Below are 24,376 nucleotides of genomic sequence, written 5' to 3' on the forward strand. Positions count from 1 at the left end.
TATTTCTCAGATTTAGCATTAGCGTCTGCGTGAAACATGGTGACAGTTCCGGCTGCCCGTTTCAAATTGAATTTGGCGTTGCTTTTGTAAATTCACTTCATTCGTAGCAAATGACTGTAAATGACTCGCTTAGTCTTAGGCTGCTTAAACAACAGGGTATTATGGATAACCTTGTGGTGTTTTCGAGAACGCTTCTCGTTTCGAACAAGTTGAAGCCTAACGAAAGAAACATTCGAGATGTCAGCACCACCTACTGCTACAGTCGGGAGATAGCTGCAGCGACGGCATATGGCCTCTGAGATCCAGAGATCTTGCAGGCCAACTAAATCTGTAAAAAACATGCGCTGCTTAGCGTACGGCATGCTATAGTGTACGCTAAACTAAAACTGTCTACTATCACAATGAAAACTCCAATTCAGTTAGGTCACTTGTCATATAGCTGTGGAAACAGTGTATATAAAGTATCTCCTAATATTTATCGCACCAATGCCAAGGAGCAGACCTGTATCCAGGAAATGAGAACGCCCATCTAGAAACAATATACTGCATATGCCTATTCATCCTAGTGGTTAGATGATATCACCTTTTGTTTACAGGTTGTGATAATCAGGAGTTACCCATCGCTTTCTTAATCGCTTCCCAAAAAAGAAGAATTGTGTCTGTATTTCAATGTACAAATATGTTTTAACATGTGATCGACAGGGCTACACCAAAGAGAAATATTTGTGTGCACTCAAAAGTAGATTTATTTGCAAAAGCTTAGACAGGGAACTTTCTTCACAGTTCAGAGCAGGTTCAAGTGCTTTTCCATTACCAGTTGAGGAGGTCGCAACACCTCGGACTCTGAGAACTCTGAAAGACAACAGTATTCATCAATTACATGCCATCACTACATCATTTTTTAGCACTTCAGAGGAACAAATTGTTATTCTATTTCTGTACCCTCAGGCTTGAAGCCAAGCATTGTATTTCTACAATGTAGCAAATGTGAACTACTTTACATCAATAATCTGAAAACTTTTATGTAGCTGCAGAAATTAGATTTAAAAGTTAGGCCTAGCCAAAGATTTGGAGACATTGAAAGAAGCAGCTTCAGCTGAAGCTCAACTGCCTAGAATTGTGACACTTTTGTGGACAACCCTTACCAGGGCCTGGTAGAAAAACCTTTATGCTTCATACAATCTTCCAGCTCACACATCATCAATGCCATGTTAATGAAGTATATTAATTACTAATCAGTAAGCAAGATCATGGGCATGCTACTGACATCTGGGACCATAGTTTCTAAACTTCAGTTTTATTTTCCATTCTTTTCGCTGTTCACCATTGGCTCACACATGATTGACATGCCGTTACCACCAAGATTGGATACTCAGCACACCAAATGACAAGAATGGAAAATGAAATCGAACATTACAAAATACCAACACTGGCTCCTCCATTAGCTACCATAGTTCTCTAGCTTACACATCCCTTAAAAAATGTTGCAATATCCACACAAAGGTGTGTAGGTGACGCACCATTGTAGAGGTCTTCAAATGTGATGGTTTCATCTCGGCCGTCCAGCGTCTCCAACATGGTGTTGGAACTTGGCAAGAATGGCAGTCTGCCAATCTGTTGGAAAAGGCAGTTGGTTCAGTTAAGAAACAGTACAGATTCCAAACACTGGCTATCATACTGGAGCACGTTAGAGAAACCCCAGGCAGTCTGGCCACTGGCAATGAGGTCCTGGACTGAGAGCTCCACCAAAAAAAAGACACACTACTCATAATGACTTAATGTTTGTTTAGTCTCTCAAAATTAAAAGCCCTCCACACAGCATCTCTCATAATCATAGCACATGTTACCTTGGGACGTTATACCCAATCTACTGACAGTGGACATGATTAAAATGACCAGTGGCTCACAGGAAAACCACTAAGAAAGCCATGTGTTGAACAATTGATTGTACAATCAACCGTACTCTTGAATGTGCTATGGCGCTTGGCCCAAAAGCTAAGTGAAACAAAAAGAACTTCATCAAGGAATTTTTCAGTTCATATATTGTGATGTAAAGGTTCTTTACACATCTAAGAAAACAATTTAACCTTCACTTACAATGAACCCAATTGTGAGGAACAATTTGCTGTTCATTTCAGAAAGGGCCAAAGGAGCCAGCAAAGTTTTCAAACCAAGTGAGAATCAGCACTGATAAACACATCAACACACATTAAAATAGTGATGAACCAGCTTGAATGTTCATAACATGTAAATAGTAATGAAGTTGCAATGAGACACAGAAAAAGAAACACAGGAGAAATCTTCACTATATTAAATCTTCTGAATACATACATTTCAATTGTAGACAAATGCACCCACAGTACCCACGTTTACTACCTCAACAGGCAGTCAATTCCATTTGGCAACTGCAAGGACTACTTTTAACCTTGTGACAAAAGGATTCGCAGAACAACTTGTGTTTTGTTCGCATGCAATCGATAGGAACAAGTTACTGTTCGTCAATGTCTAGGCCAGTGTGACTACTTGTGCAAATATGTTTTCAATCTTTTTATCTTTCTTCACATGGTAAATGTTCGTAAAATGTTTAAGCGAAATAACCTTGTTTTGAACGAAAGAGAGTCAGACCGATAAAAGATAATGTAAAATAGTCTTTCTTGGGTAATTTTTAGACCGTTAATGTGTAAGTCCATGAATACCACACCACCTTGGCATACTCTAGCATGGATCTAATTTGTTTATAGGCATTCAATATATCGGGCAGCCATACGGCCGAGTAAACAGCACTCTTGATTGTAGGTGATGGAGAGATGGCATAACATACTGCTAACCACTGTTAAATTTTATCACCTCCAAATGCGGTGCCGTTCTGCATGCTAATCATCAGGCAAGTTTAATTCAAGGGGAAGGGGACAGTGAGTCACATTGGTCGCCATATCCCTTTACCAGGAACGTTGGGTGGCCTTGTTAGCATTTCCAGATGTATCCTTCTTACTTACAGCTGCCTGTGACACTGAGCTCTAAGTATAAATGGCAGCTTTCAAACAAGCTGTGTGGCTGAAATCTTTTATTCGCTGCAAACAATTTACGAATGAGGCTGCAAACATTGGAAAGCTTTTTTGGAAGGTTTCCGATGATTTCAATGATTCCGCGGTGCAATTTCTTGCACCTTCCACTGCTAAACTCCTTATGCCACTGTAACGTAAGAAGTTGCCGCCTTACCTGCAAAGCTGCTTTCCTTTCCACCATGAGTTTCAGAGGGGCATGAAGTCCCTGAATGGATCGGGCCGTCGCCATTTGCATCCTTCTAGCATTTTCCTCGAACTGTAAAGTAAGGCAAACGATTTAGGTACAGAAAGACACTAAGCAGCAACAAAGGAAACTTACGCTTTTTTCCGTTTCCTCTAAAGGGTGGGAGCTTGCGAGGCTGTTCCTCACGCTGGGAAACCTGGCGATACAAAACAATCGAATTTAGCAAGCAACGACGATACACTTTCGAGAACATAGGAAATTATGCCGCCCTTCGCAACTCACCCATGAAGCATAACATCGTGGACACCATAGTCGCCATGCTCCACTGACGCCGGCTTCTTCTGAGAGTTTGTGGGTCTTAACGGAGGAAGATTCATCTGACAAAACAACGGTGAAACGATATGTACAGTGTTAATGAGAGCCAAAGCATCCTCAAATCGTCCTCCACTCATTCAAACGCAGCACGGTAAAATCATAAATAACTTTACAGTAAGGGATTTTTCAGTTATCGATACATACATTAAGATACATACAGAAATCACACAAACACACGTGGAATAACTAATCTGAAAATATCGTGGCATTCAACGTGACTTGACACCCAATGTGCTCGCCAAGCTGCTCACCGCGGAAATCACTCGGTTTTGCAGCTCAGCGTTAACAAATCTCTAACTATCAAGCAGAGATTTGCGCACATGGCAGTACTGTCAACTACTATATACAGGAAACACGACGAAATTTGGGAGAGTTTCTTAGAAGATCAAATACAGCGTGTGAAGCACATACCTTCAAACAGTGAACAAGCAGCTTTTCAACAAGATGGCCGGCGGAGCAACAAATAAAACAACATTTGTCGCCCACAGCGCCACCTAGAATATGTTCTGATTTCGGTTTCGATTCTCTTGCAGCCGGTGTGGATTTTAGTGAAAATTGCATGATATCTCGCATTATTTTGCATGGGATAGCTATTATTTCAAAACACGAGAGCTTCACAAACAGGTGCACGTGACAGCTGGTCACCAGTAAGTTAGAGTGAGCTTGCATTGTGTTGCGCGTTTTTTTTTTAAACTATTTTTTTGTGTGTGTCTGCTGGCGCGGTGGGTTTAATCAGCAGCGCAAGAACCACGTGAGCAACGGGAACGGAGCGCGCCGCCCGCTCCACTTTCGTCCGCGGTTTCGCTCCCGCTCTCGAACATCGGCTGAACGTCGGACTCGGCCCTCGCTGACCGGAGCTATGCGCGACGCTATGTTGGACCGCTTCGGAGAGCCGTAGCGTCGATCCGCGTGCTTTAGTTTTGTCGTAGCAGATGAACGCTCCACATTCTCCTGAGAATGACATCATGCGCAGCCGTCGCTCAAACTTGGATTTTGATACACCTCTCGTTGTTGTGCCGGACGTCACACGTCGGGGACGGTGAGTATATATACGCTCCTTTGATGATTATCAATGCTGAATCGACGCGAAATGTGCCTATAATATAACGGATTACAAGAAGGAAAAGTATGCACTGTTTTTATTTACTGCTGCCATTTATTAATTTTGAAATTCCGAGTTTATGGTACTATGTACGTTTTGCTACTGAGCTTTTACTTAGTTGAAAGAGATTTTAAATAATTCACTTGATGTTCTTCCTAGATACATAAAAAAAAAAGTTTCCGTGGCTGCTCTTTCAACTGACAGTCCAATTTTTCGAGAGTTCGCTCGTTTAGCATTTCGCTTATTTACTTCGACTGTACTTGCGAAGGCTATTAGAGATAACCAAGCACATCGAAAAACTTGTTCAGCAGCTTGCTTAGCGCGCTGCTGCTCAACTATATATATATAAAATTTAAATGTGCTATCGGCCACTCGTTTATATGAACAAGTTCGTATTCTAAACGAGTTCCGTATTGTAAGGAATACACATATGCTTGTGAGATTCGCCTCAGGCTCGCATGCTTGTGTGTTACGACCATCATCACCAGACATAAAAATAACGCGTTGCCCGCATATGTGTTTTGCGGGCTGTCTGATATTTCGGTGATCACACACATTAGGACCGGTAAGTGGCGCGTATAAGAGTTCAGAAAGTTTGATACTGGGAATTTTATTACTGCTAAAAAAATAGAACATAAGTAAGAGATTAAGGAAAATAAGAAAAAGAGCTTAGTGGTGCATCCCATAGCACCCGTTTCAAAGAGGACGCTCATAACATCCATCCATCCATACATTCTGCCGAGTGACGTCCGTTCGGGAGCGATGCTCAAGACTTACTAATTCTAATTACTAATGTACTAATACTAATACTTACTAATATACTAATTCTAATTCTATATACTAATCCGTTTTCGTCAGATACTTCAATGAATATATATAGTGCGATCAATGCGTTGGTCGGCACGTATGTACAGTGTAGAGCCGACTCTCCCTGACGCTCGCAAATACTACTAATCAAGTCTTATGAGCACACTCGATCGTTGTGCTTCTCGCGTACACAATGCAGAAATAAATTAAAAATTTTACGCTTGGCACTGCCGTGTTTTTAACTAATGCGAATGCTCTCTGTGTAACTTATACCAGCTGCCGGAAACGTTTGCAATTCATGTCAGACGTGGAGAGTTAAATATAACGGCGCTGGAAGGCGGACGATGTAATGGGACGGATGACCAGATAAGGTCAGTTCAAATTCCGCATTTCATTCTTTACTTTAAAAAACTGCCAGATATATGCCCACGGGATTCTTATACATCTGATTTTACCAGCCATGGATCCAGACGCAAGGCCGTGTATGACCCGTCGGGTAATTGTTTCTTCCAACGCGTACACTTTTCTGTACTCATCGCCATACACCACACAATCTTTAAATTCTCCTTTACATCCTTTCCCGTAGTAGTTTTGCTGCCCGAAGCAATCATCCCTGGGGCCGTGCATGGACTTTTCGCTGTAAATAAGCGTTTCGTCCCGATATACTGTTGGCATAGATGCGGCGAGCAGCTGAGACGCACGATTTGAGGATGCAGTCGTACCTTACCACCAGTTGTTGCGTGCAACATGTATAATACGTGATGGGCGTAACCCACGAAACTGTACAGTCTCTATGGCATAACCACGCTAACACATTTCCCGATGGTGCGCTTTAAACCATATTACGTTACTGAAGCCGCATCCTATTAGAAAATTCCAGTGCATGCATGCACTAAAACTCCCTTCGATAAATCATTCCCACATTGCACTTCCAAGATTCTATTTGAAAAATGTGAAAAGTAGGAAGTAAGTGCGCCGCCGAGGACACATGGAAAGGGAAAAACACAAATGCGCTTCCGTTATGCCACCGCGCTCAGTTGACGTTCCACGGAAACGCGGGCATTGAAAGAATAAGGCACGGTATATACCGGTAAGGGGCGTGCGTGATCATCCATTAAAAAAAAAAGAAATCAAGAAAGAAACATTTCGGGCAGGGTTGGTATAATGTAACCATATTATTCCAACGCTTTTCCTCTTCGTGTTTCGTCAGTGGTCCGAGAAGTCAGTGGTCAGTCAGTGGTTCGTCAGTGGTCCGCCCACGTTATCGCCGGGATCGGCCGACTGTGAATGGTGGATGAGAAATGTATAAAATCGAGCGCAAGAAATTTTGCATTATGCTGGCCCATGCATAATGTTTGTCCAGCGTTTGCCAGCACCTTGTCGGGATTTTAATGGCGTATTCGCGCTGGGTACGCGGTAACCGCGCTGCGTATATATGTATATATGGCGACAAACAAAATGCGCATATCGTCGTCCTTCCCTTCTTCCAGTTTACATTCCTTTGTTTAACATATATATATTGTTTGTCGGGACTGTGAAACCGTAACACTTTCTTTTATCAGAGAGCGGCCTTCACACCTAATTTGAAACAGGTCATTGGCGAATGCCATAAACAAAGGCTGTTTGCGGAGTGACCACTGCAATATTATTGCTCTCCGAAATAAGGGGCGAATGGTACGTGTGCCGTCCCATTGTGTTGTCAGAAAGCGTGCTTCATACCCATGTTGATCACGTAATACCTTTAGATACCTGCATTCCGTGAGCGGTAGCAACGTTGTATACGCAAACAGTTAAGCTGTGAATAGGTCATTACACACGCCAAGTATAATTGTCTGTCGCCGACGCTTTTTTTTTCATATCGTACTTCGATTGCACCAATTCGGTGTCATCGTTCACTTGCCTGTTGAGGTATTCTATATAAGTGGCTATAGAATAATGCTTTCAAATTTCACCCGGCATCACGCGACGCTTGTTGCCATTGTACGTTTGCAAAAATTCTGTAACAGTGAATTGTCCCACACATCTAACTTGCCCTAACCAACATGGCCGCGTTCTCGGTAGTATAGTGCCGTTGAAGCCGAAACACACTTTTTGAAAGCTTTTAGACAATGCGGGGGAGGAATGATGCCACCAGCTTGCCCGCTAGCACTTTAATTACACGATTCAAGCCCGAGCTTCGCCATCTTGTTTAGGTCAAACTAAATGTGACGAAGTCTACTTGAAGGCTTCATATATAGTCCCTTTGGGGCTTATTTGGCCCCTAACAATAATCATCATATATCTTGCATTCATTTTATATATTTAAGTAAGACCCTGTGCTCGCTGCTTACCTACCAAGAAAGTTAGAGTCACACTGGTATATAGAATTATCATCCCAAAGGCACGCTCACGTGTCTTGTAGTCTTTTTTATTAGTGTTTTTATTCCCTCCACCTTTCCATGTCCCTCAATATGCCAAGAAAACGCTTTTAAGTCCTTCTTTGACCAAATACAGAGGCTCTGCAGTAGAGTCCCAGCCTACGCCTCCTCTCCCCTAGATACCGACACCATTCGGTGTCTATGTTGACGTAGACGTGTAATCACATTGACGTTGACGTGTAATCCACATTAATTAACTATCAACAGTCCGACTTCAGATTTTTTGTGTTTATTGTGTAACACTCACGATATTCTTTGCTATAATGCTATCTTCTGTTGCTGTTCCACGTATTTTAAGGCGACAGCGTTAAGGGTCCCGTGTCGCAGAAAATCCAGCATCGACGTCCGGCGTCGGACGTTGCTTCGGCAAAAGGAATTTCGAACGAAATTCCTAACTATGCATATCCAACCACCAAAGTTGCTCATACCTTGTCTTTCATTCTTTACAAAGAATTCTTCTGAATTTTGAGAACTGCAGCCCATAGACAAACGTAATGAAAAAAAAAAACGACAGCGCATGTTTTTTATGTTCTCTCTTCTCAGACTGAGATATTAAAAGTGCGAAACAATGACAGGCGATCGACCCACGCAAGAGGCCGCGTGTAACCACATTGTGTAATCGTGTAATCCACATTAATTAACAATCAACAGTCCGACTTCAGATTTTTTGTGCTTATTGTGTAACACTCACGATATTCTTTGCTATAATGCTATCTTCTGTTGCTGTTCCACGTATTTTAACGCGACAGCGTTAAGGGTCCCGTGTCGCAGAAAATCCAGCATCGACGTCCGGCGTCGGACGTTGCTTCGGCAAAAGGAATTTCGAACGAAATTCCGAACTATGCATATCCAACCACCAAAGTTGCTCATACCTTGTCTTTCATTCTTTACAAAGAATTCTTCTGAATTTTGAGAACTGCAGCCCATAGACAAACGTAATGAAAAAAAAAAAACGACAGCGCATGTTTTTTTATGTTCTCTCTTCTCAGACTGAGATATTAAAAGTGCGAAACAATGACAGGCGATCGACCCACGCAAGAGGCCGCGTTTCTACCAGAGAGCTTGCTTTCATGCATAGCGTTCATCGCCAGCACTTCCCGATGAACGTTACGGTTACATAAGCTGCAGTTGACGGGAAGCATGAAAAGCAGACAGGGGTGATTGAATGCTATCGCGTGCCACCCTTAAAGGCGAATCTTGAGCGTCCTCCATTTTTTTTTTAACCAAGCACAGTACCTGAACAAACTGTTCGATGTGAACGAATTGATGGAATAAAACGAGTGAACGAGAACTGTAAATGCGGAAACGAAATTGTCTTTTCTGGATCTGCGGCCGAATTCCCAAAGCTGTTCTTTCGAGCGTGTTCTTTGCCATTGGCTGCCTGCCTTCCCTCATTATATGTCCAGCATCAGGATTGGCTTGAACTCGCCTATAACAAACAATTCTAGCTTGAGAGGCGTGTTTGAATACGGGCCCTGAAGACCCTGAAGTTACCTTTCAGTTCCTAAACAAGGCTGGCCTCCGGTATACCTCTGACCTCTGTTTGAGGCGAAAGCAGCCGACGACGCGACATATGATCTCTCTCATTTACATAACGCCCTCCCGGTCCTTTCATCCGACGAAAGTTATGACTATTACCAAGAAGTGCGAAAATATATGGACTACGTTCCTCATAGCTGAGCCACTGCTCAAACACACTTGTGTATTTGCGCGATCCCAAGACAGGGATGCCCCTTGTCTGGTGTTCAACGCTTGTCACGGAGTGTGCTCGGAGGTGCGTGCGTTTTCGACGAGGCGACCGTGAGAAAAGCAAGCTGACCGTGAAGAAGAAGCAAAAGACGGGAAGCGACGTTCTGTGACTGGCGGGCCAGACGCTCACCGCCCCTCCTTTCTCTGTGGGACAGCTCCTGTTCGCGGCGCGCACGCAACTATGCTGCTTCTGGTGCGTCCCTTTCACTTGCTCTGCGATTGCGGGGCTCTCTGCTTTTGCGTTGAAACATCTAGCGAGCGCAGGAATGCATGTACACAAACGCGCCGCCCGCCTGAGCACCTGTTTTGCGCCGGGACGTGCAGAACAGCAACAGGTATACCGGCGGTTGTGAAGACTGACGTTACTGGAGCTGCTGTACGTTGTACGTCGATGTGAGCGGAACCGGTGGAGCCGAGTTGAAAAGCACATTTATTTGTGTATCTAAAACGATCTTTTCTGGCTTATAGAGGGCATATAAAGGTGCACGATGTCGCGGGCTACGGCTACTTTACTCTTACACCTCACTCTGTACCTACTCATCTATACAACATACATACCGTGTGTCCCAGCTAACGTTAGCCAAGCTTTTAAACGAAAAAAAAAACTGTTAAAGGAAAAGCACCGTGCAAGATGCAATTATAGTGCATACGGTGTTCGATTATCAGTTGTCTGACGACCGAACACCGTAGGTCTTAAGGTCGTTTCTTTCTTTTTTATCTTATCTTTTATTGAACAGCTTGGATAATGTTAGCTGGAACGCCCTATATACGTCGGGCCGGTTGACGCGTGCAGGACGCGGCTCCGAGTCCGGGCACAACCTGCGCACAGGCAGAGGGGAAAGCCGCGGAACAACATGGGAGCGTCAATGTGAAACACGCTGACATAAACATTTTCAACACTCGCCGTGGTGGCTTAGCGGCTGTAGTATTGCGCTGCTTATAGCACGAGGTCGCGGGATGGAATTCCAGCTTCGGCGGCCGCATTTCGATGGGGGCGAAATGCAATAGAATGCCCGTGTCCCGTGCACTGAGGGCACGTTAAAGGTCCCAGGGTGGCCAAAACTAATATGGAGTCCCCCACTACGGCGTGCCTCATAATCAAATCGTGGTCTTGGCACGTAAACTGGTATTGCGTAGACTGCCTTTTCAGATACGAAGGGATTTGAGATCTCTTTTCTTTATCGTGGTTTTGAATGTTTCTGGCGTTTTGCAAAATAATATGCGAACTTCGTTAATGTGCGTGTGGTGTAAATGAGAACACACAGTCAGCTTTCTTGCAGCTTGCTGCCTAAAACGCCGCACTTGCCGATGTCTAAGCAGAGCAAACGAGGACGACACCACCGTTAATTAAGTGGGCGTTTCTTCGCGATCAAGCGAACTGTTTTTCACACAACCTGAACCGAAGTTTAAAAGTAAGGCCGCTAAATGTTTGGAGAATAGAACACTTGTGAATGAAATCCTGTCTTTGCCACTTTTAAACCAGGCAAGCTGACGTCATCAGGGCCACTTCTTTTATTGTTCTGGTTAGAATATTCTGTCAGTTGTGTAAACAGACTGGCGTTACGCGATATGCGTTGTGATGAGACAAGTGCTGGCGAGTCGCTGCAAAGGGACGTAGACCTGCTCTATGAACCTTTCAAAACGTTTCATCGCTTCTCCAAATGCTCAAGTATATATACAAACGAAAATGATTCTCGAGCTAGCAAAGCTGAGAGTCTCGCTGTTATGCTTGCGACTATAGGTAGAGTGAGATCAAACGATGCTACTTTCTATGCAGAACTTTGCTTTAAATATCGTTTTCTTTATGTATCTTTATGTATCTTTATGTAGATGTTGGTTACCACATAACGTATCCGCTCCGTGATGACGTATATACTAGCGAAGATATCTGGCTTCCAACCTCCAATTAGCGCACTTAAAAATTTTGTTTAGCCTTTGCTTCGTTGTTCTTGCCTCACAAACCATTCAGTCGCACTGGCTTTCGCAGGCTCACAAGATTTCTACCCCAAACTTCTCGGTTACTGTTTTGGCCGTAGACATCGAAGCGGTGCGCCAAAGCGAACACGTCACCTCCTCGTCTTCGCCCAGCTCGCCAGAGCTCTCCGCGCTCGGGCGGAACGAGTCGCAAGTGCACAGGGGGCTCACAGCCGGCCCATCCTCGAGATAGCGAACAGAAGCCGCGATAGCGCGCCCCGGAAGTGAGTGATTGGTGCTTCCGTTTCGCTCCGCCCACCCGTATAGTGCAGCACTTCGTAGGCTGAGACCACGCAAACCGAGACCGCGTTGCAGTGTGCGTCAGAGGGAACCTCAGAAGATCGCGTGCGGCCTTGGTTGAGACGAAGATATCGCGATCGTGCATGGTGTCGTGTTGACCTTTCCTCCCTATAGCATAAAAATCATCCTCTACATTCTGGCACACTATCCACAGAGGCTCAGTGGCTATGACGCTCTGCTGCAAAACCCAAGGTCGTAGGTTCGATTGCCGACCAAGGAAGGTCGCATTTTGATGGCGGCGAAATGCAAAAGCCCTCGTATACATGGATGTGGGAGCACTTTCAAGAACTCCAAGCGGTCAGAATTAATTTATCATAGTCAGAGTGTTGTTTTGGGACGTAAAGCTCCAATGAACAAATCAGTCAGTAAAGGTTTCTGGCGCATGTACGAGTACACAGTGGCTGCGTTTCGCTGTGTCTTTTGCCTTTGTTCGTTTAGCATAACGAGGAGGTTCCCAATAGTGTACAGCAGTTAACGGACGAGAACTCACTGATAAATGAAGATTAGTGCTTCGGAAGGTCAGGAAACATTTCGGAGCCCAGTTGCCCACTCGGCTGAAGCCTGCACTGCTCAGCCAACACAATTTATTTATTTGTTTATTTATTTATTTATTTATTTATTTATTTATTTATTTATTTATTTATTTATTTATTTATTTACGTACCCTCATTCGCGGAGGCGATATAGAGGGGAGTGCAGTGATAACAAAAACGATACATTACCAAAACAGGCGACAAGAAAAGCATGTCCCCTATATTAAAAAGAAAAAGAAAATATGGCAGGCAACTAACATACGACAATAGAAGCTCTAAACTAAGAACGTAGTGTCACTCGAGGTCATAACGAGAACCAGAATCAACGCTATTCAACGCATCAATGCTGAATGCTTCATGGATGGCGCGCCGATATCGCTTTGTCAGTGAACAATGCAGAGGTCAAGACCCGGAAATTAAAAAAAAGAGGGAACAGCAAACGGCGAGCCTGGCTAATTGCACAAGCGCTGTGGCACATAGCTCTAGCACTGATGTAGGCAACTTTATAGAGCGCCACACACCGCGAAGTCACACAACCCCGGCGTGACTGCAGCTATAGCACTGTAAAATAATTTACACCCCAAAAAGTGAAAAAGGGTGTAAATGTGTCTATAACTCACACACTTCGGGTGTTATCTGTGTAACGGGCACCCTAAGGGTGTGAGTTATAGACACATTTACACCCTTTTTCACTTTTTACGGTGTGAATTATTTTACAGTGTACCTCAACGGGTATACCGACGGGTCGTCAGTTGGCTCAGCCAGGTGCCCGGATTTGCTAGTTGTGGTAAGCTTCTTATGGCAGTAAACAATAACAAAAAGGTATGTGAGCCATGCCAGAGTGCTCATTAAGAACACAAAGAACGCCTATTGAGATAGCATTCGTAATGCGTGTTTTCCGTAAAGGGCGCTGTATCATTAAGCCGATCCGTGTATACAGTGCCAACGAATGCGTTGTCACCAAGCGCTTCAAGCTCTTTCTTGTGCCGTGCGATAATGCGCACTTTTTTTCTTTAGCGCACTTTCAACGGCGCTGCCGGTGAAAGACGTGTTACGGAGAAATGATTATTTGTGGCCTGGAGGTTTCATTCTTTCTTCAGTAGAAAACCAGAAATCACTCGTCTCCGATTCCTAAAGCTCGGGAATCTGTGAAGTTTCGAGAAACAAGGATTGCTCCCGTGACGCGTAAACAAAACAGAAATACAATAAAGTTTCTGGACGGATGAGTCTACTGGAGATAAGAGCCTTCGGACACGCATGGATCGCCGTAGTCACAAATATTTTCATTTGTATAAGTGTTGCTTGCTATTGGCCGGTCACTTTCGCCAATAACTTGTCCAACATCACGATTGACTCGCATTTGCTCTTACGAGCAGTTGCAGCGCGAGAACTATTTTCGTGAATGCGAGCCCTGAATGTTAAAATGGGTCTCTCTATATTACTTCTTTAACACCTTAATTTTGTATTCGCCTGTGCGTCACACACGTGATTGCGTGGTTACTGCGTGCATTCGTCGTAGAGAGTAAGGCGACTTGCAGGATAGTTTAACGATCCCCTTGCTGCTCTAATTGATGCAATATTGCAGTGCCGTCCCCGAGTGTGAAACCCCAAGCTTCGTTAATTCACATCGCTGGCTCGTTCGCAAATAGACTTGTGAGCGAAAAATTCGTGGGAAATATTGGCCACTGTAACTCGCAATAAACACGACACCTTTGTATCGTGCCGCAAATCGCGAAACATGTTATGCATAATATTGCTTAGCCTCGACAACGCTATCGCGCTACACCTTATCGCCCGCCTGACAGCTTTGAGTGTCTAATAATACATGCCTTGCACAACATGGATTAACTGTATAGTACACTCGAAGGATGGCAGGTGGCCAGGACGAGGGGTTGCGGCACACCGTGTATAAAGCTCTGCTAATCTCCTTGAGTATTAGTTACCACACTTCGTCGTGCACTAATTCGTCACCACGTATGTACATGCCGCGACAATACAGAGAGCGCGTTGATGTGAAGTTCAGAAAACTTCATATCTGCGAAACATATATCGCGTTCAGCATGTAGAAGACTAAAGCGCGCTTTGTTATTACAATTTAGTCTGGGATTTTTTTATTATTATTTAGTTATTCATTTCCCTGCGGGAATCGGTTTTCGTGGCTGTGGAACAGACCTCACAACAGTACGTTCGCGTTAGCAAAGCGTTCATGCTCAGTTGCTCGAGCTCAGTTTAGTTAAATTACGTTGTACAACACGAGAATATTGTTACCGCGAGCGATTTGAGCAGTTAAGGCGTCCCTGCACAGAAAAATGACGAAGTTGAAGTCGTGGTCCCGTAGAGTATATTGTAGCCTTCATCACAAAACTCGCTGCTTAATCTACGTTTCATTCAAAGCTTAAGCGAGGAAATACCACGGCCCCCCAAAACAATCCTCTATCAGGGAAGAAGCACACTTCATCGTTCCGTGCGCCACGTCGGATTTATATCTATAATCTGCAAAGCGCGAACAGCCATCTGTTCAATTTCATCCGTATATGCTGCAAGCCACCCTTACGCGATGAAGTGTCAAAAAAAAAAAAAAGAAGAAGAAAGAAACACACTGTCGATCGATTGACGCTCATAATGCACTGTGGTGGCAGGGAAAGGGGCGGCCTTCACCTTGTGAGCTTGCGTCCACCAATCCCGATGCTCGCAAAACAGAAGCTAGAGATAGACAGAAAGAAATCAGGACGGCATAAAGAGCAGTAAAGAGGGCAAAGTGTTATATGTCTCATAAGAGGTGTCCAGTGAAGGCTGATATGAAGGGACGTGCAGGAAGCCAGCGATTCTCCTCGCCGCTCTGTCGAGCATCGCCCACACCGACCGGAATCTCTCAGTGTAGCTGCTCTTTAGGGCTCTTGACGTCATATGCGCCTGGAGCGGCGCTTCCTGTAGCGTATGGTTTTGTTAGTGGAGGGCGCATCTGTTGCATCGTGAGAGAGGTGTGAAGTACCAGCAGTGCGATAAACGAGCGACATTTCTATATATGAAGAAATGTGGATGCAAGCTGTAGCCAGTTCGAGCCTCTTTGGGGAGTTTCTTATCTTTAGAAGGACACTTCAAAGGGATGGAGCAAACGTTGGCGTATTGTAGCGAAGCAGCGCGTCGGGGTAAATACTGATATTGTTTAGTTCACGTTGTGCTGCGGTCGCGCGGTTATATACAGGCGTCTTCTTTGGCCCGCAATTAAAGAAATGAAAGATAAGTAGCCGGATAATGCGCACACTGTTTTACGTGGAACCCTGACCATTACCACACCCGCGTTGGGGCGGTACGCAACAGCCTTTCACTATGCACATGGTTAACTGGAAACTGAAAACCATTATTAGGAGCATTTAATGAAATCGCTGCTGCGATTGATTCTCTAGGTGATTTGATCATTCTTTTATTTATTTATTTATTTTTCTTGCGCGTCTATTGAAACAATTAGTCATCTCGAAGGACCTCATTATATTGTAAAATCAAAGATAATAGTTTTCCAACCATGTATTAACGCTCTTTTCGGAAGTAAACGTTTCTCGAGCCCAGCTGCATGGGACACCAGACATGCACATTCCACCAGTCTGTGTTCTTTGTTTCTTTCTTTTTTTGCATGTGTTTGGAAACATTTTGCGAATGCAAAGGTCTGGCGTTAAATTCTGCCTGAATCCTCCCTCCCATGGCAAGCTGATATTAGAAATATGTTGCAACACGACTGCTTGTTTGCCTAGTTGGTGCTTGCTAAAGGACATGTTTCTTGCTGCAAGTCAAAACACACGCAAAAAGGAAGACACAGAAGCCAACACGGGCGGCCGATACATATAGCACGAACAGGCACGGTCACACGGCGTGATGCGAGCGAGTGCGTCACATCTCTGGATCGTCCCGTTCGCCAGTAGTCGGACAGCCCACACAACGAAACGAAAAAGCCGGCCAATGAGCGACCGAGTTTCAACGGCGACAGTTGCGCTTGCGTCCTCATCACCACCGTTTGCTTTTCAATTGAAATATCGATCTTCTAGCTTGACGTCACGAATGAATTCATTGTTTACCGCTGAGAAGGCTTTGAGTTGCGCAACCCTCGCGTTGCATTTTATACAGCACTGCCACCACCGCGCGTCCATGAAACGAAGGATATTTCCCTACGTCTGTATACGAAGATGTGTACGGAAGGCAGTCGATGTAAGTGCGTAGTTCGGAATAATGCGTAGCTCGGTTGGCGCATGTCGCTCCCTTCCGAGGGCGGGAGACCTTATCCGCTGCGCTATCACTCTCCTAAATGCAGAGCGGCAACCACGACCTTTGACTGGCGTTTGTCTCTCTTTCGTCCGAATACCCATTAGATAAAAGCGCCAGCCTATAATCAGAAATGCCCACTTTCGTGTGTTGTTACCGCTGACGGTGGTGAGAATCGCTTTATTGTGGCTTGTCCGCTCCGAGGACAGTTCAATTACAGCAGGAAATGCGCCGTGTTGTTCTCCGGTTGATGCAGCACATGGGCGATGAGACATTCTGGAAAAACTTCTTCTTTTCTTCTTTTTTTATGTGAAGAGGGTAAGCTAATCGCAGAAAACCTAGCTTAGCGCCAGAAAAATCGGCTTTCGTATACTGAGAACAAACTCAATCACATTCAGTTGTTGGTTCCGCAGTTAGGGGACTTTCTCGAGCGCTAACAGAGCTTTTCCGCTAAATACATGTTCTATCTTCACATCGAGCACAGCATAATTTTTCCGAACAACCGCAGAACTTGTGCGATTCATTTATTGATACAGCAACACGGGAGTTATAAGACACGTCGTAGAGACCTCGTATTCGGCATTATAGAACACCATGTTTATTAACCCACCGCGGCGAATGTTCGCGTTTTTAATTACTAGAAATACGACGCGCCGATCGAGGAAGTTCGGAAAATAATAAGTTAGGGATCACGCTGGTGGCCGCTGATGATCAGGGGAGGTACGGCTTGCCGTTTCGGGATGGTTAAGGTAGAAGCGCCAGGATGTTCGTCCTGTGACATGCTCGCGGACAGTGAGTACAAGCGGCGACCTGAACGAAGCCCTATATGGAGTATAGGCCAGGCGTGCATAGCACGGTAGACGAAGAAACACCTCCCCCATTTGTGACGTCACAATAAGGGCTGACCTTTATTGAGCCCGAGAGACACGGCGAAGTACCCTCGGCACAGTCCACGCTTGTGATGCGCCCACACGCGTGATGGAGATGAAGATCATATACAGATGATGAAGAAGAGCACAATAAATGCCCACAACGTCTAGTATGAAGCGTCCTTATCATTTGAAAGAGGGAGAAATAAAGGAGACGGAAGGCAGGAAGGAGAATTAGAGAAGCGCTCGGTTTACACCCTTACGCGGGGTGCAAGGGTGAGGAGGAATAGAAAGAGGAAAATATGAAGGGAGTGAGAACTGCGTGCGCGCAGGAGGGTGCACAGGAGCATTGTAAACGGTCACTGAGGCCGGCGCACTTCGAGAGGTGCACTACGGTGTACGAATAGCTTTTTGCGCCAGCGACGGATGTGGCCATGGTTCGAGTATCTCTGACTAAAATAAATGGCCTCGGTAAAGTGCAGCTGGTTTAATGTTGCCAGGAGAGAGGCGAATGTGTCCGAAATTCCGACACTGTGGCAAAGTAACGATGCAGTGATCTGAGCGGCAAGCGTGCAATCTGAGTTGCGTGTAATCGACACTTCACGGTTCATTGTGAAGCAACGAATCGATATGTTGTTGACACACTTTCTTCGGAAGCATAACCTTCTCATCAGAACAGGTTCAGCATAATGTTATCCTGTGTGCCCCCTGCTCACTACAGAGGCAAAGAGTTTCGAAAAAGCTTTGTTCAGAGCACAATAGCCGCCGCAGCTTCCTTACAGATTTCCTCCGTACCATATAACAACATGACGGCACTCCTTTATCGTGCTATATTGCAGAAATCTTAATTGCAATGTTTGCCACGCTTACATCGCGTGATGGGAGAGGGAACTCATTGCATCTCCAGACCTACATTGTCCTCATAAATCGGGGCCCCTATTACGTAGGTATTTTGGAGGCCGTATTCATAAGCAATAAACGATGGGCAGTTTCTAACCTCCTCGCTACCCATCACCGCCTTCCCCCCCGCTCCCAATCCCACCGCTATTTCTTTTCATCTGTGACGTACGGGGACACGTGCGCTGTCGCCCACTCCATATATATAGGGGAAACACTTTCTTAGTATGAAATCTATTCTATATTCATGTCTTCTAAAGAACCTCAAGGGACAAAGCCAAATAAGACAGAGGATTGGAAGATGGAGACGAATTCATCAACAGTCGTCGAACAATGCATGTTGTCGGAGCCAGCGTTTTGACAAAGGGCCGACGTTTCGTTCCCTTCTCAGAACGTTTGATCCATCTACATCCATACTACATAGGATAGCTATTTTTCGAAAGATTAATCTCCCGGTCTTCATCATAAATATAAGCTGCACTCGCCGCTTGAATAAGAATGAAATGTCCCCACCACCCCTCTGTAATATAGCGACCACGCAGTCTTACTTCTTCGACTCAGCGCCTCGAAACCGAATACATGGGCTTCTCTCGGTTCTCCGTATTTGGCTTGTTGCCGCACAAGAAAAAGGCCACACTTTCGAATATTTCTGCGGGGAATTTGCAGTGAAAGCGTAAAAAGCCGTTGAAAACGATACTCGGAAGGACGGAGCTACATCGTCGTAAGCGTTTCGACAACGGTGCAGACCTCGAGAAACGTGTATACGCGACGCTTGTCGCCGCGTTCTGCCATTGCCACCGTGAGCGTCACGGCTTGATGCACTATAGGGCCGCCGCCGGCGCACCGATGGCGTAGTTTTACGACTCCACAGATATGTCAGCGTACAGGGTCGAGGGGCGCCCTTCGTGGCTCACTAACTGGAAAATTGCGACCGCGAAGCCTTCCGGTCTTGCGCTTCGGAGGTTCGATGCACATAGGTAGGTATGCGAACGAATGTCACGAAGACGGCATGTACATGAAGCACACCTTGGCGCATCGCCTCGCTGACGTACAGCGCACGCGTGGAACCGCTAAGCGTTACGGGTCATGCGAAAGTGACGTAGTTCTACTCGCCAGGTGTGCCCCCGAAGAGGCAGCACGAGAACGGTGGAAAGGTCCGCCGTGTCGAAGAAATGAACCACGCAGTGCAGTAATCAAGGCTCTCTCGAGACCATGAATGCATGTCGGCTTTGAATGAAACACTTTTCTCTCACCAATTCACGGCTTGCCGCGACGTGAAGCCCGCAAAACTGAATTTTTAATTCTCACGTGAGGTCAACAATTTTTGCGACCCCATCCGCTGATGTACACTTTTCTCTGTGCTGTACACGTTTGTTTCGGTGCTTCGTCGATTTAGGCGGGAGCTCACCCGATATCATTGTCTTGCGGTCCGAGGCTCCCCGTTGCTTCCATCTTCAATATAGATTTCATTCTTGAGGATATCACTCACATGGAAGATTTGGGGAATGGCGGCAACTTGTTCTGACATTTTCATTCGCACACCGAGAGAGAGAGAGAGAGAGAGAGAGAGAGAGAGAGGGAGAGAGAGAGAGAGAGGTTTCATTCAACGAGAACAACGCACAATCAACCGCGTCACCCTTACCCGTTGTTGTCTGCGAATCATAAGAAAGAATAGGCGCCGTCCACTGCACAACTTTCACGGGCGTCTCTGAACGATTTAGAGTGCAAGACAAACATATATCGCAGGAGATAACGGGAAAGGGGTCTCTTAGCGACAGGGTGCTTTCACTTGGCCGATGCAACACATTGCAAACGCGATATGCGATATCTTAGGACAGTGAGACCAACACCATGCTCTCGCCACTTGTGTTACTTCCGCGTGTGCGAAACAGGGCCCGCGCGTTCACACACACACACACACACACACACACACACACACACACACACACACACACACACACACACACACACACACACACACACACACACACACACACACACACACACACACACACACACACACACACACACACACACACACACACACACACACACACACACACACACACACACACACACACACACACACACACACACACACACACGCGCGCGCACACACGCGCACGCACGCACACACACACACACACACACACACACACACACACAAGAAAAGCTTTTACGCTATAATTGCCCGTCAGAGCAAATTGGCGCCAATCCTGACGCCGGACATATTATTAGTGAAGGCGGCCGGCCAATGGCAAAGACCACTTACGAACGAAAAGTTTTATGAATCAAGCCTCAGATCTTGTTTGAGCAGATATAGCATGCAAGTGCTCTCCGTTCTGTTTGATAGGCTGTGAGATTCGGCGAGTTGGTTATTCAAAGCCTTTTCACGTTTACCTGTTCGGGCGTTCTTTTGTTAAACGAAGAGCGAGAGATAGTGTGTGTGTGTGTATGTGTGAAAACGTAACGTTCGCTTGAACATGTTTTGGGAGCATTTTTCTACCATGTGTTAGCATAATTAATAGCAGTGGCAGAACAGTACTATATATACGGGAAGGGCTGGTACTAATCAAGGTCTTTCTTGTTAATTTTAGTACGTTGGAGTTTTCGAACTATTAGATTTAATAGTTCTGCGGAAACCCGCAAGGTGGAGAGAAGTAATTAATGAAGGGAAAATGAGACATCCACACAAACGTAGCTAAGTGCTACAAAGGAACCCGTACGGGTTTCCTTTGTAGTATTTAGCTACGTTAGGGTGGATGTCTAATTTTCCCTTTATTAAGCTTTCGAATTACTGCGCCCTATTATGTTATTTCATTTTTAGTGTATATTTTTTCAATGTGAAAAGGTGTAGCCGGCGCCGCCTAATGACGACAACAACCCTTAAATATTATGTATTAAAGACAAGTGTCACATAATGTGATTTTTTGTCTATGATGATGATCACGACAAAGAGAATACGCCTTTGGCCGACTTAGCTGGCCTAAATGAGCAGTGTATAGTGGGTCAGTTGCCGAGCACAATCCTGCCCATTTACACCATGTGCAGTATTCTCGATTCAGACAGAGCGATTGTCGACAATGAGTGCCAGGCAAACGCCACGTGAAGCAACAACATCGACACCTGCGGCGAACGCTGACAACGCTCGCAAAACACCATTGGCTTCGACCGAAGGACGGATCTGCTCTATTAATATGGCCGCTTAGATGCAGTACTTCTAGCCGAAGTGCAGCGAACTTGGAGCACCACAACACATGTAAGACAGGCAGTGTTAGCGTTATGAACGCATGGCAAATCGTTTGCACTCTAAATTATTGGAAGGACATGGGTTTTGAACAGGCATGATTGAGCCTACAGAAGTAATTTCAATGGGGGTCATAGTGCTGGAAGACACCGACGAGCGCGAGACAACAGGGCAACTGTCCATGCATGTCTTCCAGCGCTGTGACCGCTATAGCCCAAGCAACCATACTTCTAAACTCTAGAAGAATACTGTTCGCGCACTTTTACATAAGTTGCAGATCTAAAATTACACTTGCCCGTAGAAGCTATGGACATACTTCATATTTAAATGAAACTGACGAGGATCCTCGTCTTTGTACGGTCACACCTGCTGCTGACGACAACTAACGGTCAACGCGTGACATAGATGGGAACAAATTAGCATGTAAATAGCGTATATGACACTGATGCGTATACATCTGTTATCTGCTGTAGGGAAGGAAAGCAGAGGCACCAGTTAACACGTCCGCTTCTAACGAGCTTCTTTACGCAACTGCGATTTCGAATGTTAACCACGTTTTTTTTTTCTTCTGTATTACAGAGGCTAGAACAATTTCGCTCCACTCGATGGGTTTGGTGTTCTTAAGAGTTCCTCGTGAGCCGCTGCAGCTGATGATGCCGACATCGACTTTTTAGGTAGCTCCAGCGTGCGCAGCGTCGTAAGGAAATTCGACTCCCGAGTGTTCCGGTAAAAGAAGATTGCGCCTCCCAGAAGTGGGAAAACTTGGGCCCCTTTCAGCTATACTGGCCAAGTATACCGGTGCTCGGTTCAGACAGGTGGCACGCACATGGAAACGGACCCTTGGAAAACACAAATTACGCTATGCAACTCATAAATTGTTCTATCTGCGTTGATTATGTTACGGGATTCAACCATTTTTTGAGCTTTTCGACATCACAATAAAGCCCGCTTAATGTCATGGGAACGAAACGGCTGTTATTTCCGAATTGCGTTTCGACCGCCAAGTGAGAACCTCTCGGTTGAACAAGTCGTTCCTGTTTTTGTATTAAGCGAGGGCTCACGGTCACGTGCCGCAATTGTGACCAAAGTGCGCGAACGCCAAGAAACATCAGAGCTGTACGTCAAAGACAATGTTTGGGCCTTGGGACGTACGACAGAGTATCCCCCGTATTCGCCTATGTTCTTTATGTGTGCGCGTAAAACAATGAAAACTTGTGAAAATGAGATGGAAATTGTCCGTTCATCAAGGAAATGAAACTAACCCGCACATTTCTTTGTGTAACCTAGCGCAATCATGAGGTAATTGTCATAGTGTGACTCGGGTATAGGGCACATGCATAAAGCGACATCAGTGTTTGCATGGTGTTGCGTTCATTTGTCGCCCTTGATGATAAGTTTGTGCCGCTTTCGTAGATGCTTTGGTTTCTCTGCCTTGCGCCGCTACTGCAGGATTACGTGTAGGAAGGTTCATCGGAGGAAAACTTTGCTTGCTCTGCACGAATGTCGCCAGCCTTGAGAAGACTACCGGTGAAACGGTGATTACGTGCAGCTTTACTTGGCGTCTCATCGTGGAGAACACAATTAGCCGCATGGCGAACTGGCCATGGATGTGGTTGATAATTGTGGAGGCTGTTCGACGCGGCGTCACTTTAATTCCGGCTGCAGAGTTCTACTTTAGTCTTTAGATTTGTCCTGTTGCAGTGTTGTACTTTGGTCTTTAGATTTGTCCTGTTGCTCTCCTTTCCTCTTTCCTTTTTCCTCCCCTCCTTCCTATCTTTCATGTCTGTGTTGCTGTCACCTCCCTTCAGAAGAGTAGGCAGGCGTTGTGCCCCTTCCGGTGGCAGTTGCCAGCCTGCCCCTCGCTTTCCCTTTCCTGATACCTGTGTATATGTTTTCAAAACAAATAATAATAATAATAATAATAATAATAATAATAATAATAATAATAATAATAATAATAATAATAATAATAATAATAATAATAATAATAATAATAATAATAATAATAATAATAATAATAATAATAATAATTCTGCATCAAAGAAAAGGAACGTTTTATTAAGAGGCGTTTTTGCGCGCTCGAGGACCTACGTCGATTACTTCGGAAACATATGTGTTTTAATAAAGCATGGCTTACCTTATGGCCTCCTATTCAGTGTAACAGTCGTATCAAATAAAAAATGAAGACTGCGATCGAGACGCTATATAATATATTGGCCTATAATCACCGTTCTTGAGTTGGTTATTTCGTTCGTTAGCACCAACCGAATTTTCACGAACGTATTCACGTCCTTGTCATGTTTTAACCGAAGATAACGAACCGCACGTATGTTCGATTATCTTAGATGTTAGTGGCGACGTTTATCACATAATGTGGTACTGTACTGAACGCGCACGCGTTGTACATTATCACACGGCAGGTTACAAAAGCCGACGCTCGAGGACTGCCTTCATGACGTCTCGCTCGTATATGTGTGAGAGGCGCGGGTTCCCTTCCGGGCCACATCTTGAAGCGCTTGCCGCGGGGATCGCGTAGCGGTCGAGGTCGTGACGGCTCGACGCCTTTCGCGTGCAAATGCCGCCCAAATGGACTCGTCTCTCGC

General features: G+C 45.2%; 2 protein-coding genes and 1 long non-coding RNA gene across 4 annotated transcripts in view; 2 read left to right on the forward strand and 1 right to left on the reverse strand.

The window, feature by feature from the left end:
* Positions 1 to 722: 722 nt before the first annotated feature.
* On the reverse strand, positions 723 to 4,157 carry Pomp (proteasome maturation protein). 2 transcript variants are annotated; one of them, XM_065446846.1, is made up of 6 exons: positions 4,036 to 4,157; positions 3,532 to 3,626; positions 3,385 to 3,445; positions 3,220 to 3,321; positions 1,521 to 1,614; positions 723 to 852 (listed from the first exon to the last, which is right to left on the reverse strand). In XM_065446846.1, exons 2-6 carry the CDS (start codon positions 3,624 to 3,626, stop codon positions 785 to 787), a joined length of 420 nt encoding a protein of 139 aa, XP_065302918.1. In that variant the 5' UTR covers positions 4,036 to 4,157; the 3' UTR covers positions 723 to 784. The 2 variants fall into 2 exon arrangements, with proteins under 2 accessions (XP_065302918.1, XP_065302919.1); XM_065446847.1 differs by lacking the exon at positions 4,036 to 4,157 and adding an exon at positions 3,876 to 4,003.
* A 226-nt stretch (positions 4,158 to 4,383) lies between these two features.
* The window catches only part of Pvr (PDGF- and VEGF-receptor related), a 93,068-nt gene continuing 73,075 nt past the window's right edge, over positions 4,384 to 24,376 (forward strand). The window contains exon 1 of the mRNA XM_065446844.1: positions 4,384 to 4,663. Within this exon, the coding sequence (XP_065302916.1) occupies positions 4,582 to 4,663 (82 nt within the window). The 5' untranslated portion in view covers positions 4,384 to 4,581. The remainder of the gene's footprint in view (positions 4,664 to 24,376) is intronic.
* On the forward strand, positions 9,754 to 22,440 carry LOC139057848 (uncharacterized). The gene is made up of 3 exons (XR_011513040.1): positions 9,754 to 9,892; positions 11,687 to 11,897; positions 22,353 to 22,440. It is a non-coding gene; the product is annotated as an uncharacterized lncRNA (long non-coding RNA).

The sequence above is a fragment of the Dermacentor albipictus genome, chromosome 3, assembly GCF_038994185.2.
Source record: "Dermacentor albipictus isolate Rhodes 1998 colony chromosome 3, USDA_Dalb.pri_finalv2, whole genome shotgun sequence".
Classification (NCBI taxonomy): Eukaryota; Metazoa; Arthropoda; class Arachnida; order Ixodida; family Ixodidae; genus Dermacentor; species Dermacentor albipictus.

Coding starts and splice junctions, on each gene's coding strand:
- Pomp (XM_065446846.1), bottom strand. CDS start 3,626: ATGAATCTTCCTCCGTTAAGACCCACAAACTCTCAGAAGAAGCCGGCG. Junction 3,446..3,531: donor CACGATGTTATGCTTCATGG/GTGAGTTGCGAA, acceptor TTGTATCGCCAG/GTTTCCCAGCGTGAGGAACA. Junction 1,615..3,219: donor AAAGGAAAGCAGCTTTGCAG/GTAAGGCGGCAA, acceptor CTTTTCCAACAG/ATTGGCAGACTGCCATTCTT.